The sequence below is a fragment of the Oreochromis aureus genome, linkage group 6, assembly GCF_013358895.1.
Source record: "Oreochromis aureus strain Israel breed Guangdong linkage group 6, ZZ_aureus, whole genome shotgun sequence".
Lineage (NCBI taxonomy): Eukaryota > Metazoa > Chordata > Actinopteri > Cichliformes > Cichlidae > Oreochromis > Oreochromis aureus.
In genome coordinates this window covers 34,351,684-34,370,635 of record NC_052947.1, presented here as the reverse complement: position 1 = coordinate 34,370,635, position 18,952 = coordinate 34,351,684, and the positions used below count along the sequence as shown (strand labels likewise).

General features: G+C 38.7%; 2 protein-coding genes across 2 annotated transcripts; both read left to right on the top strand.

Annotated features, from left to right (window-relative positions):
* The first annotated feature begins 1,907 nt into the window (after positions 1-1,907).
* notum2 (notum pectinacetylesterase 2) lies at positions 1,908-10,038 on the top strand. The gene is made up of 12 exons (XM_031752824.2): positions 1,908-2,337; positions 2,429-2,756; positions 2,871-2,923; positions 3,479-3,574; positions 3,690-3,750; positions 5,234-5,346; positions 5,473-5,575; positions 5,944-6,132; positions 6,231-6,331; positions 7,259-7,406; positions 8,036-8,083; positions 8,547-10,038. The coding sequence occupies exons 2-12, from the start codon at positions 2,431-2,433 to the stop codon at positions 8,848-8,850; spliced, it is 1,542 nt and encodes a 513-aa protein (XP_031608684.1). The 5' UTR covers positions 1,908-2,337; positions 2,429-2,430; the 3' UTR covers positions 8,851-10,038.
* A 1,281-nt stretch (positions 10,039-11,319) lies between these two features.
* rps15a (ribosomal protein S15a) lies at positions 11,320-16,929 on the top strand. The gene is made up of 5 exons (XM_031753865.2): positions 11,320-11,428; positions 12,226-12,363; positions 12,615-12,694; positions 13,029-13,114; positions 16,794-16,929. Exons 2-5 carry the CDS (start codon positions 12,231-12,233, stop codon positions 16,885-16,887), a joined length of 393 nt encoding a protein of 130 aa, XP_031609725.1. The 5' UTR covers positions 11,320-11,428; positions 12,226-12,230; the 3' UTR covers positions 16,888-16,929.
* Positions 16,930-18,952: the final 2,023 nt, after the last annotated feature.

Sequence of the window (18,952 nt, the reverse complement as noted above, 5' to 3'; positions counted from 1 at the left end):
TCGCGAAATGGTGATAGATTTACAGCAACTTCTTTCGTTTTTCAGCTATTTGAGGTATCTGTTAAACAGATTGTTGCATTGATTTCTGGGAAGACAGATGGTGGTGTGCATGCTTCAAGACAACTGAAGGAATGAAGAATTGTTCAGCTCGGTAGATCAAATTCGGTATAGGCCTTAGGCTACATTTTTATTGCGTGTAGGCACATACGATCTCAGACATATTTTTGAGTAGCTTTGTTTTGTTTCTGGCCATAGTTGAAAGTAGATAAAATAGCACGAGGTGCTTGAAAATGAGACAAAAATACCATTTTTCATGCCAAAGCAATAAGACAAACCCAAGAAAAACTGTCTGCCTTGTTTGTAAGTCTTTAAATGGTTGGGTGATTATTGCAGACAACATATTATATTACCTGATTTTTCTTCTGTACACCCAGAATGCATTCAGACATTTGGCTGTATCCTGATAGAAATGTTGATAGAAAGGATGCACCTTTAAGATTTAAATCATTCCAAAAGCATCTAGTTGATGCTTTTACATTGATTCTAAGTTTCTGTTTGTACAGTTTTCCAATAGAGATGTCAATTTGCCTTTGGCATAATGTATTTATTTTTCTCTTCTTTGCTTTATCATTCTGAAATGTGCACCCTGCAGTCTTTTCAGCCCAGACTACCCTATACAGCCCTGCACTGCTTTGTGTAGCCACTGGCCTTCCAAGCGATCATTATTTGCTTTGATTGACACTCTGGGATGGTGTGCATTTCATTGATGAGAATTTTAGAGCTCTGGGGCTCGTGATCCTTAGTGATCGGTGGTACGTCACCCTACAGCCATCCCAGGGGCGACAGCTACAGATCAGTTTCAAATACTCTGTCGCTTTCATCACCAAAGGCAAACTAACTTAACCTGACAAACAGAAGTCTGCAAAGCTGTGGGTAAAGTTACCATCACTGCACAAAACCTTTAATTCTGCAGGATAGAAATCGCTGAACTTTTTTAGCTTGAGTGATTAGCCCAAGACAAGAACCAAAAGGGGGTTAGAGTATATAAAACTGCTTCAGCAGTCCTCCTTTAATTGTAATCAGCGTCTGTAGATCACAGAAATATGGCAGAATAGTTAAAGTTAGGTCTTACGGTGGAGCTGTTAAGTGTTAAGTGGTATCATCTGCATAAAGAAGTGCTTGAAAGTTAAACTGAACTGAAAATTGTGCAAGGACTTTACAAATCTTCCTGCATTTGAGTTAATAAAAACAATATGCTTAAATAGTCAGATTGTCTAATGACATAATAAGCTCCAAAGAATGACCTTAATGGAGATTTTGATAAGTAGAAGGCCTTAATCCCTCTATTTGTAGAGATTTCAACTTTCCCCCCCCATTTTTTAAAATAAAACAAGTGCAGGTACAAAGAATAATTTGTGTGCCACAAAGGCCTGACCTTTTATCTTAAGTTCTTTAATAACACTTTTTTATTAAATAAAGTAAAGGAACAGAAGCTATTATTTTTTAATTATAATATGGTTTTCTGTTAATGTGCCTTTGAAAAGGACTAAACCACACTCCTATACTTTATATTAGTTATGTAATGACTTTATCCCAGTAAATGAATTGTTACATTTCTGTTTTTCTTGTAAAACTGAACGTACTTAAAAGAATGAGGCAGCGCATAATGCGTATGGTGCTACAACCAAGAAGAGTGTCCTCCACCTGTGCTTTGAGACTGTTGACCATGCGGGAACCTTACGGTACGACTGATTCCCATGTCAGAAAATGTTTGAGGTGGGCGCTTGAATGACCTCTGGGTCACATTCCGTGCAAAGTGACTGCGGTCATGCTGACCATGTAGATGTTTAAATAAGAAAAAAATGGCAATCAGTAGTGGATGGAGGGGGGAGAAGAAAGAGGTTAGGAGTAAAAAAGAGCTTGAGCATGAAGTACGGTCAGCTGGGAAAGTGCTTGAAGGTGGGTGTGTGCAAAGAATTGAAACATGTTGAAGAGATGCGTGTGTTATCTTTTCTCCTCACCACTAACCATCCAGTACCTCCCCTTGCGGTGTGTCGTCAGCAGATGATCTCAGGGCCTGAGAGGAGCTGCAAGAGAAAATGGGAGGAAATCTGATCCATATGGTGGCACTATAAAGGTCGTCGCTGATTTGCAGCCTTCATCAAAACCTGGTCAAGACTTCATCACTTACTCATGACTGGGACCCTCCTCTCGCACCTTGTCACAGCGCACTGAATGTCTCACCAGTCTCTCTCTCCAGCAGAACCAGTTATCAGCCTGACCCTTGGGGTGAGGGGTTCATTGCAGCAATCTTCAAAACCGATTCTTCTTCGAAAGGTAAAGTCTTTGCAAGTTGGAAAGTTTTTGAATATTTCTCATGTTTTGGATGAATTAATCTGCATGTCCCTAATTTTTTATGTTGCTTTAGATATGAAGATACTGGGTCCATTTGTTTTCTTGCTTTTGCTTGGGGGACTGTGGTGTCAGAACAACCGTAATGCTAAAGCTACTGGAAAGTCCACAAAGAAGTCTAGTGGGAGCCAACAAGGTGATGCTGGCCAGTCTGCCTCTGCAGCTGATGTCACTTCAGGAAGTACTGGAAGAACTGGAAGCACCTCCAGAAACACCGGAGGCTCAGCCGAATCAAGACAGGAAGGTGGTGCAGGGACTCGTGGAGCTGGACACCAGACAGATGATATGAGGCTGCACTACCTCACAAACACACAAGTTACATGTAATGATGGGACAGCAGCTGGGTGAGAAGTTCTGGTTGTTTTTGCTCTTTAATGTCTGCTTGCTGATTGAGTCAGTGATTTTACAAAGATGGTTTATCTTCCCTTTCTCCTTATTCTCATTCATTTGTTCTACAGGTTTTACCTAAAGGAATTCAGAGGAAGCCGCCGATGGTTGTTATTTCTGGAAGGTGAGTATTTAAAACCCCATATGGTTAATTTAGTCCCCTAAGGTCAGATTGTTTTAGCGTGACACCCGCCCATTGGAATTTTAATGTGGATGTCATCTTGTCCTGTCAGCTTTTTTGGTTGCTGTGTGTCACAGACTTAAAATGAGGTTAACACCGGTGGAGTGTCTTCCAAATTTACTTGTACTCTGATATCGAACACAAATAATTTTCCTGCATGTTATTGAGTGACAAATCAGCAAAAATGAGCTATCTGCATGCTGAGAGTTTGTAAATTAAAGAGATCATTCTAGTCTTTTGCTCAACTGTGAATTATTATTATTATTTTAATTTTATTTATATAGCACCAAATCGCAACAACAGTTGCCTCAAGGTGCTTTATAATGTAAGGTAAAGCCTCTATAATAATACAGTTAATGCATACTATGGTCATGTTAGTGTACCAGCCTACAGGTGCAACCATTGCTTTCACCATTCCTCACAGGCCTGTGTGATGGGATAACAAGGGTGTCCCTATCTTGGATGTGACTGTCTAATATTAGTGTCTATTATATTTAGGTGGCTGGTGCTGCTACAGCAGAGAGACCTGTGATTACAGGTACCAAAATATCCCCCGACTAATGAGCTCATCGGGGTGGCCTGAAACCAAAAGAGGTTAGTCAGCCGACAGTGTTTCAGAATGCCTTTCCTACACGTTTCCACAGAGTTGCTTTCTTTGACTAGTGAGGCAAGTGGACATCTGTTTAATGAGTGATTGTTGGATTTACAGGAAGTGGAATATTATCTTCTCAAGCTGAGGAAAACCCACACTGGCATAATGCAAATATTGTGTAAGTACCTGCATAGATGCACTTTGTATTTTTGCGGTTACTGAAGGTGTCATATGACATATAAAAACAACTTTTTTCTTTGTTCCCATAGTTGTTGTATTAATTAATGTTTGTACATAATGGGAGACACTGCAGGGGAGTAGGATAAAACATTCAACTTACAAATATGAAGACTATTATTTTTTTGTATTGTACATTTTCTGAACTTTGATGTTAGAATATGTAAATGAAGTGTTATCTTACTAAATAGTGTACATCAGAATGAAATGTTTTTACATCAAGATCTTTTATCACTTTGTATATATTAAAACCCTCTTGACAGAAAAATATTTTTTTAGGAAAGAATATTCAGTAAATCAAGATATGATTGGTAACATTTATGAAGAATGTCTTTGTAAAAACCTTCAAAATTAAAAAATTGGACTAGAACTATAAGGTTTTCTACGTGTAAGTGCTACTGAGTATGTGTATTTTCTATGGATTCTTTACTCATTCTTTAAAGGAGTAAAGTTGTAGATATTTTTATTGGATGTCATAAAACTTCTCCAGTTCATTACTTACATTAAGAAAAAATATGCTCCATAAATATTCACAAATTTCCATAAACATCCGTGCCAAAACTGAAAGAAATTATATTAAATTAAATTAACTTAAATTAACAGATAAATGTGCATTTTTCTCTGTGCACTAATCTGAAAAATGCTATAAATAAAACCTGTTTTTAGCTGTAAGGTCGCTTCCTAAAGCTGTTTTAGGTGATTTTTTTTGTGTGTGAAACATTGGACAAATTGTCTAATGTTACAGTTCTTAAAATGACTGTATTGAAAAACAACAACAACAGCAAAAAGGTTGCATAATCAGGCATTCAGCAAACATATCTTCTTAATGCAGCTGGAAATATGCTTGACCTTAAATAAGATAAAAAGGATTGAAAACACAATTCTTTGTGCGTGCAACACTGTCAGTGACCCTTTTTATGTCAGACAAGATAACTTAATTATGCAGCACAACAACAAAACTGTATCACCGATTAATGACGAATAAATAATTTATTTTGTTTTCTTTTTCCTTTCTTCCTTTCTTTCTTTTGAAGATTGTTTTTTATTTTGAAATGTCGAAGATGACTTTAGTGATCGCACAGCCTGAGGAAAGAAACGTCTGAAAAGTCTGGTGGCACAGCAGGATATATACTGCGTGGTGAACAGGCTGCATCTTAGGGCTGCATAGGCGTCTAGTGTTTTGGGTGATATTTTTAACTTTCTGCTTTCATCCATGCAAGCAATTTTAATCTTTAATGATAGAGTTTCATTTCTGAAATTCAGTAACATGCAGGCTGTGTGATCAAAATAGAGATTTGCCACTTTCTGATATATGACAGAAGTTGTCAGCTCCAGCCTGAGGTGATCTTTATGGGGGAGGGAAGAAACCAACTTCAGGGCCTCCAGCTTTAGTCTAACAAATGTGATTGTCTTCTTTATGGCAGATTCATCCCTTACTGTTCCAGTGACGTGTGGAGCGGCACTGGGCCTCCACCAACACCCCCTTCCAGGCCGCGACAAGGCAGGGACAAAGTCAGAGATAGGAATACAAATGCAAGTAAGTTTCCTCAAATCTTTTACAATAAGGTAACTGTTGCTCCTTTGGATATAAGAAAACATGTATTCTCTAAATGTTCAGTTAATTAGAGAATAAAAGTCACTTCATACTTGTCTTTATTATCAGCTGAATATAACTTCATGGGATCCCTAATCATCCGTGAGGTCATCAAAGATCTCATCCCTAAAGGAATCAAGCAGGCCAAGGTTGTCATGCTGTCTGGTAGCAGGTGAGTTTGTTTTATTGTGCTCTGATGGACAAGAGTCTCTGTACCATCTGGATCGTCTCCATATCAACCATTAAAGTCCTATTTTGGGTGCATCCTCTTGTCAACAATGAAGATGTTTACAGTCAACTGTGATCAGTGACATAATGTTTATTAAAGGGCCTTGCCCTGTAATGGTGAACATTCCTCCCAGGTTAGCAGGATGGTTCTTGAGACGTCCCCGGGCCCTAAAACAGGATCAACTGAATGTGAAACCTGCTAAATGTTTACTTCCCCGCTATGAGCTGGCATGCGCTGTCAGTTTGATATCCTAAACAAAAATGTCACCCTCAAAGCCAAACTATTTATTAATTTTCTTGGCTCCCCTGCAGCGCTGGTGGAACAGGTGTTTTGCTCAACATTGAGAGGGTGGCCAGTCAGCTCCAGCAGCTTGGTGCAGAAGCTCAGGTCCGAGGCCTCGTGGACTCAGGCTGGTTTCTGGAGAGCAAGCAGCAAAGATCACCAAACTGCCCTGAGACAGTTTCCTGCTCACCTGAGGATGCTATCAAGATTGGACTCAGGTGAAGACAATATTTAGATCTCTTCCTATGCCCGATGTAGGATTTGAAAATCATATCATTCGTGAATTTTATTGATTAACTGTGCATTATTATCTCAGGCTGTGGAACGGGGTTGTTCCTGACAGATGTCGGCAGCTCTTTAAAAGAGGGGAAGAGTGGAAGTGCTTCTTTGGTCATAGACTATACTCTACTTTGACCTGTGAGTGTTGACTGGTGTCTTTGTTTATGATGATGTTTTCAATTTAAATGCACACCATATAACTGACTTGAGCAGTTCAGAAATAATGAGCACCGACATATTAGAACTGTGAATTTCATTCACTCTGAAAGTGAGCAGACTGACTCCCACGCTGAAGACATGATAAACCCAGTGTTCATCTGGACTGGATTGAACTGGACAGCAGCTATTTTATAGAAGCCTTCTGAATGTTACAGCCCTCGTTGCAAACTTTTAAGATCTTTATTGTCACATATATGGAATTTTAAAGTTGCAAAATCAGCAAAGCATATAAAAGCACATATTTAGTCAAAATCTCAAAATCAGGGTCTGAAATTAAAGAAAAGAAATTTTCTATGTAAATCTTGAAACTCTAACTGCCACGCTGGTGCATAAACTTTTAGATCATGACATCCTGAGTTGTATTCACTGTAATCATTGAAAAGGGGGCCAGTGTGGCTAGTAACAGTATGTTTAACTGGTGGAGTTTTCATTTTGGCTGTTGAATATAAAAACTTTTTAGAGACTGGTCTAAATAACAAATTTAATCACCAACTGAGGCCAGCACAAAAAACTGCAGATCTTATGAAATTGTACACACAGAAAAAAAAAGATCATGAACATGGTGGTGAACGTAAACCCACAAGAACCTATGTAGCTCTTCAGGTAGTTCCTAACTTTGTTTGACCCTTACTCATCCAGGGGAGTACATATGTGTGTGTGTGTGTGTGTGTGTGTGTGTGTGTGTGTGTGTGTGTGTGTGTGTGTGTGTGTGTGTGTGTGTGTGTGTGTGTGTGTGTGTGTGTGTGTGTGTGTGTATGTGGATACAGCTTAATAACTGGCAGGAAGTGACTAATAGACTTGATTGAATTTACTGATTTGATCAACTAAATGTTATTTTCCCTATAGCCCCTGTGTTTATTGTACAGTGGCTGTTTGATGAGGAACAGCTGAGGGTGGAAAACATCTATATAGGGGGACAGAGCATGTCTGAGGAGCAGTGGCAGTACATCCAGAACCTGGGCTTGGAGCTCAAAAACTCCCTGAGAGATGTCACGTAAGTTCTGTAGAACTTATCATATATTGATGTCCAAATCATTACTAACATTAACAGAACATAAAAACTGTATGTTTAGCACTCATTGATTTCCAGCCATTACAAGCCGTAACATCTTCGTTCAAATGGACCTGAAATTGAAATGAAGCCCTTGGGACAAAGTGGAACTGCTTTTTAGTGTTTTCTTTTTATATTCTTGACCATTGATAGTGGCAAATACAACCATTCATTTTAATAGATTAGGAAATCTATTCAAGCTACAATTTATAATTATAAGAGAAGATTTTAAAATGGAATTGGTGACTTTAACAAAATGTACTTAGAGCTTGCAGAGCAGGGTGGTGAGCTGCTATCCACTATCCATTTGTACATTTCACAGGAGTAGCATTTACATGTCAAAGCCTGTAACTGTTGAGTGAACTGCCAGCCATTTAAAACAGCAGAAAATCAAATTCTGTGTTAACATCCAACAGTTCCTCGAAGTTCTCTGTGCCGTCTATGCATTCCTGTGAAAAATCGTCATCACGCAGTGACTAGATTCAAATCTTATTGTAGCTAGTTGAAAAATAAATCAAGATGGATTTTAACATCTCCCAGAAACAAATGCTCTCTCTTTGTGTGTCTTTTAGGGCTGTATTTGCTCCATCCTGCCTCTCCCACACACTAATTACCAAAAGGTAAGAATTGATATTCAAGTTGGTGTCAACATACTTTTACACCTGGCACCCTTGTTTTTTCTCCCCAGTAGTCACCTCTACCCAGTGAGCTCATGCTGCTGTTTTTGTTTTGCTTGTTCATCAAACCATATTGTCACCAAATGCCACTTCACACTTTCTCTAGCGTCCCAGTACCACTTTAACATAGAGATTATTTAGTTGTTCACATGGACATTGATGGGTCATTGCAGTCTTATATAAGTATACTTAGTTATGCTGAAGGGGGTGTAATCAAAGTCAGGAGCTGAAAGTTCAAGGTCTTTTGTAGCTTTGTATGTTGCAACACTTGCAGTTGCAAAACTTAAAGTAAAACAGTCTCCTGCCATTTGCCCTTTCCTGGTCCTTAATTACTAACTCTGACAACCTTCCCATTTTTCTTTCTTTATTTCTAATTCATAACTTCTCCGTCTTGTTGTTCCTAAAGTAACTGGACAAATTTTCAAGTTAGAGGCACGTCTCTGCCACGTGCCCTTCAATGCTGGGACAGGAGTCTGGAAGCAATACGTAACAACAGGACCCCGGCTAAAGGATGTCCTTTTCACCTCTTGGATACCTGTCAGTGGCCACAGTGTAACCCCACCTGCCCAGCTTTGGTGGATAAGACCACCCAGCAGGAGCTTACCTTGCTCCAGATGCTGGTAGCCATGGGTCTGGACCTCCAGAGGCTGGGCCTGGATCCCCAGGGAGATGCAGATTCTCTTGTCAGCATGGTCAGGAATGGTGGCTAAGTGTGAAAATTTAGGGTACATGAAAAGTTAAATAAATAGATGAAAACAAATGTGTTGAAAATTTAACGTAACCATAGAAATGCTGTAGAAATCTGGTTACTATGTCTTGTGCTACTCAGCATTCCATTATGCTCCACATGACTGTTCACTTTGAGACTTGGCTGGAGGGTATGTCACTGCATCTGGGTTTGAATGGTTTAGTGGGCCCTCTACTGGACACCAGTGGAAAGAGGTGTTGCAGCTGTACTGATCGACAAGCTCAGTGTTTAGCAGATGGCTGTGCATAACCTCCTACAACACACTTTCAGCCTGATCACTCCACAGGAACATGTAACATCAGAGCATGGTAGTAGAGTTATAATGGTAATGAATAGAAAGTAGCTGAAAGCTGACGGAAACACAAACATTTTGCTCAAACAAGATAGAAATGCTTTTGTGTTCATGCAGCTTTTAGCAGTTAAACTTGCTTTATACTCTTTATCTACAGTCTTTTTTAGTTATTCACTGATTTCCAATATGCATCATTGAAAGATACAGAATCTGTCAAATTTCTAGTAATCAGATTACTACATAATAATACACAAATCAGCTAAGTGTTCAACTGTTTTGGAGAAAACATATCAAAAAGTTTCATTCACTCTTACTCAATAATTTTTGGTGCACTTAGTTCCAAAGACACTACCGATTTTTGGCGACTTAGTTCGAGTGTTTAGATTTTGATGCTATGCTGACATACATATATTTATATATATATACATATATTACATAGTATCTATACATACTTTCTATGCATGCAAAATAGAAATGTGACTCGTTTTTGTAATATTTCTGCGTAGGGCAGAGAAAGGTGATCAGTGACCTACCACAATAATTTGTGAGTTTATTCAAGGAAAAAACAAAAATTTTTGACATGTGAAATTATTAATATAAAGAAAAACGCTGCAGTTACTCACTGCACAGTTGTGACAATCTATGTCTAGTTACATACACAGACATAATGCAACTAGTATTGCATAGGGCTTAATATTGCAGTCCTTCATTGTTGCTAAAGCATGATTTTTCATAATGTTGTGCTATTTTTGCATTTACAGACAGTGCTGTAGCTGTATGTTTTAATTTCATTTAGGTACTGCAATAAGGGTGTTGCACGTGTCAAAATGTGGAATAAAAAATATGATGTGGATCTGAGAGTTTGCACTTTGTAATCTGTTTTATTATACTCTTCACAGGGTCTGAGTCAGAATACACAATGAGAATATTAAATAACTTGTGAAAGTATATTTCACAGTTTCCTTCTATAAGGAGCACCAAGCCCATAGAGACTGTTAGCAAATGTGAGAACAGCAGAAACAACATGAAATAATTACATAAATAATGGTGTTTAATTCAGTTCAGTTCAATTCAGTTCAGTTTTATTTGTAGCTTTAAATTGTAAGGATTTATTGTAAGGTAAAGAACCTACAATAATACAGAGAAACCCCCAACAATCAGATGACCCCCTGTGAGCAAGTGCTTTGGCAAAAGTGGGAAGAAAAAACTCCCTTTTAACATGAAGACCCCTCCATCAGATCTGAGCTCAGACAGGCCCCTTTTCTATACTCACCACCAAGGTAGCACACTGACTGTACTGTCCTTCAAATTCCAGGCTAAGATGATCTCTGAGTCCTCATTTCTGATAATATTTAAAAAACAAAAATCAGAGTCTTATTTAATGACCAAAAAAGTGTTCCTTGAAATTTGAAATTTTATTTGCAACGGGGTCAACAAATCTTACTAAGTAAACACAAGAACAGGAAATGGCGTCTTTTTTAGTTTGTGTGAATATTCACAAATTTGTCAACATACAACCATGACCAGACATATTCACTGAGACATGACATTGAGAGTTAATTGCCTTTACAAAGTTTTCAATTTGGGTTACAATATCTATTCTGAACTTCAATGTTTTCCCTGGCCAAAACAAACAAACAAACAAACAAAAATATAATTTTGGCTCCTCTCGTATTTCCTAAAGGGTGGCCAGATCAGATGGATGCATGTTTTATTATATGCTGGATGCCCTTAGCCAGGTTTACGACTGGAAATAATAATAATCTAGTGTACATACATGTATATTTTCAAATTCATATATTTTCACTTTTAAAAGCACTCATAGTTAAGCTCCTGGATATTAATGCAGGACACTCATCATCACTTGGGGACACTGCTTTAAATTTCATATTTATACAAAGCGCTTAGGGACACTTGACAGCAAAATTATTTATTTTTATTTAATTTAATCTTCGTTTGAGGTCGAAGAAAGTGGTCCATTTAAGCCCACAGCTATACAAAATAAGACGATTTTTCTAAACCTGCCGAACAAAATAAAATATTAGTTACTTGTAAATGTCAGACTACTCTCCGCGGCTTGCAGTTTTCAGGGACAAAATAAACGTGAATTTTTCGGTATGTGGGCATTGTTGGAGGAGTTTGGGCTTTGGCGCTGTGGGCCATCTCGGCTTGAAAAAGTCTCGACCTTTTTTCCCATAATGCACTGCAGGAACTTCGTACTTCCTCTTTCCGCCATATTGCAGAACCGGTAAGATGTCTTTTTACATCGTCACCTTCAATCTTTTAAGTATCTAAAGCATCATATTGTGAAATAATCCATAATTGAGTCCATTTCGAAGTCAAAGTTGGTAGTAATGATTTGGGCTGATTATGGTTTCCATTAGTGTAGCGGATTCATAATTTTTGTCCTCTGTTAGCGGCACTGCCTGGCCCCGGGAATTGGTGCGTTCAGGGCGGCTTGATAGCTTGATAGCTGTTAGCTTCGCTCTCAGTTATGCGAGTTTCAAATGTCCAACAAATAAGGCATTTTAGCTGTCCGTACAGGTCTGTATGTGGTACATATTGTCGATATTATATTGACCGTTATAACTGCAGAACTAAGGAGACTACTGTGGCGTTTGCAGGCGGATAAGCTAAGTAGCTACTCTGAGTGCTCATGAATGACCATGCTTCAGTGGAAGGCTCCGCTTTTCTTCTCTTAGTGTAACTGAAGCCACAGCATTACTTGTCAAGAGTAAAGTGTGAGCAGTATTTAACCTGCGATCTCTGGAAAATTTTAGCCAGGTGGCTCATAATTGTAGAAGGAAAGAAAAAGCTCGCCATGATTCGTGTTAGCAAGGTTTTGCTAACTAGGCTTTCTTTTACTTAAGTCCTTCTTTGTAGTGTAGTGAGCATTTTTGTCAAATTGACTGAGTTTTTTTTGTAACGTTTCACCATCAGTGTTCTATTGTAGTCTGTAGAGCATCGATGGTGATGATATTCACTAATTTCCTCTTTGTCCAGGCCTTTGGATCTAATGCTAAAAGTCTTTTTTTGTGTCCACAGGCATCATGGTGCGCATGAACGTTCTCGCAGATGCTCTCAAAAGCATCAACAATGCTGAGAAGCGTGGGAAACGTCAGGTCCTCATCAGGCCCTGCTCCAAGGTTATTGTGCGCTTCCTAACCGTCATGATGAAGCACGGTGAGTGTCATTATGTTAAAGGTGTGTGTGTTCCAAGTTGATACTTTATGTACTATGTGCAGTTGTAAGGCATCTTGACGGTCTGACTGGTTTGTTTGTGTGTACAGTTGGTAAAAGTATAACTTGAGTTTAATTTGAGACCTCTGGTTTACAAAGAGAAGCACCCTGATGTGTTTAACTTAATGTATATAATAATTATGCACATTAATAACGTGTTTAACTTACTGGTTTTTGTCATTTGTGTCTTGCAGGTTATATTGGTGAGTTTGAGATCATTGATGACCACAGAGCCGGAAAAATTGTTGTCAATCTCACAGGCAGGCTGAACAAGGTAAATATGACCAACCTGTGCAGTTATTCATGTCACTGCTTTGATAGTTTTAAACACATGCTTTGTTTCTTTTGCTATGAATTACTAAAGGAAATATAATTTTATGTTAGTGCCGTTTAAGTTAACTTGGATCTGAAAGGGTTTCTAGTCATAATGGCGACAGAGAAGCTGTTTCTATACAGTCTTTAAAGTTATGTACAAATAAGTCAGTGGTCATTTTTTTCATTTCAGATATGTTAAACTTTGTTTAACTCTTATCACTGTCTAGCCTTGCTTGTGTGTAGCTTTAACTGGTTTGTGAATGGAGTCTAAACCACTCTTTCTCTCTTGTCAGTGTGGCGTGATTAGTCCACGTTTTGATCTCCAGCTCAAGGACCTGGAGAAGTGGCAGAACAACCTGCTGCCCTCAAGACAGTTTGGGTGAGAACTATTTATTGTCATCACATTTATTTATGAAATGTTATCACACTTTTAATGTATGCAAAAACCAACTGGAAATGAGCAACCAGACATTTTTAGGTGCATTTTGGCCCATAAATGTCTCTATATGATGAGTGAGGCTCTGGTTTGAAAGGTGCACAATTTGCTCCTCTGATGCCTTCTCTTTGTTGGCCCTGCCTGACAAAATGGTGTAGTTGGTTAGTGTTTTAGGTGGTTAACTGTGTGGATCCATGTGTCTCGATTTGTTATGAGTAACTGTAGCTTAATTATCGTTGTTTGTCGCTGTTTTGGGCACAATGGAACTGGACAAAGATTTATTTTGTATAAGGCAGCCACAAGTGGATTTTTTTTTTTTTTTTTTTTTTTTAAATTGCACTCTTAATAGTTTTTCAGACAGATGTGTATGTGACTAGTGCAGAACTATACTAGGTCCATTGATCAGGTGGCTATCACTGTTTCTGTAGTGCTGCACACATTACATTGTTAATGCGTTTCCCTGTTGGTTGGATGATCTGTCCGAAAGATCATTTTATGATCTGTTACAGTCGTGATCTAGAGGGCAGAGAGGACATTGCTGCTGTCTCAGCCTGTAGCTGAGTTTGAAGATATGCAGCTGATTGAAGTGTCTTCATAAAAAAAACAGCTTTAAGAAGCATTAAACACACACGTTTAATGGTTCTTGTGCAGGTGGTGTGATAAAGTACACTAATTGTCTTTTTACTCAAAGGTTTTGATGTAGTTTGTGCTTACAGTAGGGCTATAATTTAATTAATTTTATTTACAATTTTGTCTCCAGTGGCTATGAAAACAGGATAAAATGACTACTTTATTATTTACATTCATTATTGCTTCCTTTCCCCATGTTTTATAAATCACTTGTGTACATTTATTTTACTCTGTCACTCACAGTTTAGTCTCACTCTAATCAAGATGACTAAAAGAAAAGTTTCAGTTGTGAAGATCTAGCTGGGTGAAGTAAAACAAGGTTTCTGTGGGTGAACGTGTCAAAGGATCCTTAAGTTTCCTTTGATTCCAAATTGCTCAGGGTCACTGATGTTGTTGGTGTTGCTTTCAGTAGCGAATGACAGTTGGCCTTCAGCTTTAGCTGATAGTTGAGCTGTTCTCCCCCATGGTGGTCCTGTGAGGTATCCAAATGTACTTTTGGCTGTGTCGTCTCCTTTGTCTGCACCCTCACCCTCAGCCCTGCATTGGTAGCAGGCCAGAAATTTGTCCTTGCGACACCAGCTTGATCATTAAGAACATCTCTAAGGCCTAACTCGCGACTAGATAACAGCATTACCAGCCACTTTTAAATTAATTTTTCTTTTTTGACTGTACAGATCAAAGAAATGGCTTCAGAAAGCAAAGCAATAAAAACTTTTTTAATTATAGAATTTTTTTTTTTTTTTTTTTTTAACATTACCCACCTTGACTCCTCGACTCTGTCTGTGACAGAGAGGGAGGCTGCAGCTGTTATCATATGTGTTGCTGGAAAAGAACAGAAACAACTTTGGCTGAATTTTTATAACAATTTTGATTCCCACACATGCTCCTTAATACGTTTTGCAGCTCACTCACACCTGCAATTTGAGTGACATCTCATCACTGTTGATGTTTTTAATGAAGCAACTGAGAATGAGTTGGCTTTTTTGGTGTCTGTCTGCTGTCCACTGATGAGGCAGCAGCTTCTCTAAAGACTACATTTAAAGAATTACATGTCCAAAACTAATAATTACAGCTTTTTTTTTTTTTTTTTTAATGGTAAATATGATGCAGTGTCAAAAAAGGGGGCAGCACGGTGGCACGGTGGTTAGCACTGTTGCCGCACAGCAAGAAGGTCCTGAGTTCAATTCTACCATCAGGCCGGGCTCTTTCTGTGTGGAGTTTGCATGTTCTCCCCGTGTTTGCGTGGGTTCTCTCCGGGTACTCCGGCTTCCTCCCACCGTCCAAAGACATGCAGCTTGTGGGGATAGGTTAATTGGATAATCCAAATTGCCACTAGGTGTAAATGTGCGAGTGAATGTGAGTGCGAATGGTTGTCTATTCCTGTGTGTTAGCCCTGCGACAGACTGGCGACCTGTCCAGGGTGTACCCCGCCTCTCGCCCTATGACAGCTGGGATAGGCTCCAGCGCCCCCCGCGACCCTGAAAAGGATAAGTGGAAGCGAATGAATGGAATGGAATGTCCCAAAAGGTTGAGTCTGTTCATCTGGACGTAGTGTTTTCAGTGGGAGGATCAACCTTTTGGGATTTATTTACCTGGATGATTGAGCATGCATTGAGACATGATGCAGTGTGTTACCTTATCCTGAGGTTAAGGCATCATTTAACATTTTGCTTTGACAAATTCCATCAGCATCAGACTCGAGAGCACACACTTCGCTAAAGCAGCCAAGCATACTTAACTACTTCAGACATGTATGTTGAACATGTAGATGTATGATGTTGTTACATCTTTTGCAGACAGTATAATTGCTTTTAGCGACAATGTCAATAAATGTGGCAAATATACTTGTGATTATTATGCTCTGTCAAGCATGACAGGAGAGTACACATTGTAAAAGCACATCAGTATTAAAATGTGGGTGTTTTACACCTATGTTATTGGACAGTAAGGAATTAAACAGGAGCTATGTTTGAACAAATTAACACTGCACCGATTGTCTACATACTTACCAATGTAACTCCGCTCCTTTGTAGGGGTTCGAGTGGTTGCCGTTGGAAATAAAGGGCATGGTGCGTGCCCTGGATGGTGTACAGCTTGTACATATTAATGTTGTCGGCTCTCTTGGGTGTATTTGGACTTAATTAGGAAAGAACGAAGTATTTTCTTTCTACGCCATAAAATCTCAACAACGGATTAATTTTAGCAGACTTTAGCACTAAACTCCAGCAACGCAAACACACTGTAGCACTTCACAAAATTTCAACCAGCTCTGAGGTGAACGAAAGTCTGTTTAACTTTTAAAGACCTGTGCTCATAAAGCTTTTGGGACAACTATGGCTAATAACTGTGAAGCAAGATATTTTTATACTTTGCTGGAAATGCAACATTAACAGCAGCACCTCAGTCTCCCATATTTTACTGCAAACTATACGCAGACACAACTTGTTTTTACAAAGAAATATTTGGTAAATTTTGATTAGAATATTTTCATATGTGGACACTGAATCGAGCCCAAGCTTTTAATTTGGTAGATAAAGGTCTTTCTTTTTGGAGATCCTTTTGTTTTTGAATGGAAATGCCAAAATGAGCGTGAATAGGATCGAGATTGTTGTGAGAGTTGTAGTTAAGTTTTGATGTGTTAAATGTGGTTGCATTTGGAGCATGAAATCCATAGTAACCTGCAGACATATTGGGCCCAGTTTGCATCAGTCACTGAGTCGCTATTAAAGTATGGGTTAATATTTCAATGTGGGGTTGTTTTTTTTTTGTTTTTTTTGTTTTTTTTTAAATAGCTTTATTTGAATGTTTTGCAGCTTCTGTTTATATTTTACCCTTCTGTGCTTTATCTAATTTTGGGGGTTCTATATAGAAGCTGGTACTTTTCTTGTTAAACACTCCCATAGCTGGCAGCAGTTTCACTTAATATTTTGGAAGATGCAGTACATTTTAATGCTGCACATTTTAATGCTCTGTTTGACTCTTGTTTCCATAGATACATTGTGCTGACCACCTCAGCTGGCATCATGGATCATGAAGAGGCCAGACGAAAACACACAGGAGGCAAAATCCTTGGATTCTTTTTCTAAAATGTAAAGAACTGCAAATAAAAAACCAACCAGAGGAAAGCTGGCAGGCTACTGTGATTTCTTACGTGCAGAGAAGTGTTTGAGCCGCTACTTGAAGTGTGTGATGTTGGCGGTTAATGGTTTGATTTCTTTGATAACTTGACAATGCAAAAGTGTCATTGTGGCACTACAACTAATGTTACTTAATCATAATTGTACAAAAGTAGCTTCAATGAGCAAGACAAGAACATGAATCACATTCAAAGGTTTGAACTACCGCATGAAGAAGTATGATCTGACACAAACCACATCAACTCCATAAATTGGAGATGTATAGTAAAGCGGCTTGAGATAACAGCTAAGCCTGAAAGTCTGCAAAGAAACCAGTAACTGCTATAAATGCAGTGCAGACAAGACAAAGTAATTTTTCAACCAGTTTGTTCCTCGGTCAAAGCTCCAATTGGTTTGAGAATTGAGAAAGTGATGATCTATTGATCAGTCTGCCCACAGGCATCATCTGAAAGCATGTGGCTGCCTATTGAGACAACTAGGAACCATTTACACAAAGTACAAGTGGTCGGATTTTGTTGTGACCTGGGAACAGACCCTAGAGGACTACATCCATAAAGCTATACGCTGACAGTGGGTAGATATTGAGTTTGGGCTCAGGAAAAACCTCAAATAAGTACATCTGTGCCGTAGATGTTGTGCCCCCCTCCCCCCAGTGGCTATTAGAAGCTGCTGAATCTTTGCTATAGAGATAACAGCTTGTTTGGAGGGGAAAAAACAGCCCTCCTCCTTTTGCCTTTGCACACGTCTTACCACTGAGACTTTTCCCAAGAATCCTTTGTGTATTTGGTCTCGTCCCCATCCTCTTTGAGTCTGGCTGCTGACCTTGCATAAGACTCTGAAGAGACAAGGTAACAGGCCTGCTAATGCAACAGTTCTGTTCAAGTGCTCCTTGTGTGCAAAGAGCACACAAACTGAATGCCTCTCATGGGTTCACAGCACTTAACTGCTATCTTGTAAAACGGGGGAAAAAAACAAACTTGAGCTGGCCCATGTTTTAAAGGTTGGGGACATCAGGCGAAATGTGCAAAGATGAGCTGGAAAGGTACGACTTTAAAGTTGTGTTAGGAGTTGGTGTTTTGACATTAAAACAAATGGACTTGTCAGGAAGAAGTTAAACTGTTTGGATGGCTTGCAAAAAATTTGATATTACACACGGACTCAAAGGCAGAACCAATTATGCCACAGGGCAGCATCCAGTGTGAGCTGATGAAAGACACTGGTCATGTTGCAATTATGAATTCAGTCTGAGAGCTTTGCCACCTCAGATGCCTTCCTCTCCCATCTCTGCTACTTAAACACAACTTTCTAATCATGCAGAAATACATTTAAAGCAATTTCTAAAAGAGCACTTCAACAAATCATCAGGGCTTCAGGGAAATTTGCTCCCCTGGGAACAGACTTGGTAAAAATTTGAAAACCAATTCCTAGCTCACTATGGATTTTTGGCATTTACATACCCGTTCAAAAGAATCAGCAATAAATGCTGTTTTTCCCTTTTTTTGGCTACAGGTATAAGCTACTGTATTTCATTGGCCATGCACTTGTAATATGCAAATGGATAATAAAGTTAAATTTAATACAAAATAATAAAAAACAAAACACCATAAGAATTACAATCGTTTCCCAGAAAGTTACAAAAGTAATTCAAAATGAAGTAAAACCTGTTTCGCTTTCAGAAAAGCTCTGTAAGAACTATCTGCACATTTTAATTATACTTAACAACTTGTGTTAACATTTAAATAATATTTGCAAGCAAAAATAGTTTATTACTTAGTACACTTTGTTGGGATCTGCATATTTTTAGAAAAGGATGATAAACTAATTACGTGTTATGTGCTATTTAAACACCCTTTCCTATAAACCCCAGTTTTTTGCGGGATCTAAAATTAATACACTAAAGCCAAGTGGTCATAACCAGTTCAGGCTTGGTCATTTCTATGTCGAGACGTTACATAGTAATCTCTTGGGGCTACTTTTAGGACCCCCTCTTACATGGTTTCACCAAATACTGCAA

What these genes read in the sequence shown, in the direction of transcription:
- notum2 (XM_031752824.2), top strand. Translation starts at nt 2,431, where the DNA reads ATGAAGATACTGGGTCCATTTGTTTTCTTGCTTTTGCTTGGGGGACTG. An exon ending in ATGGTTGTTATTTCTGGAAG is followed by an intron (nt 2,924 to 3,478) that starts GTGAGTATTTAA and finishes TATTATATTTAG; the next exon opens with GTGGCTGGTGCTGCTACAGC. An exon ending in CACACACTAATTACCAAAAG is followed by an intron (nt 8,084 to 8,546) that starts GTAAGAATTGAT and finishes TTGTTCCTAAAG; the next exon opens with TAACTGGACAAATTTTCAAG.
- rps15a (XM_031753865.2), top strand. Translation starts at nt 12,231, where the DNA reads ATGGTGCGCATGAACGTTCTCGCAGATGCTCTCAAAAGCATCAACAAT. An exon ending in TCACAGGCAGGCTGAACAAG is followed by an intron (nt 12,695 to 13,028) that starts GTAAATATGACC and finishes CTCTCTTGTCAG; the next exon opens with TGTGGCGTGATTAGTCCACG. An exon ending in CTGCCCTCAAGACAGTTTGG is followed by an intron (nt 13,115 to 16,793) that starts GTGAGAACTATT and finishes TTGTTTCCATAG; the next exon opens with ATACATTGTGCTGACCACCT.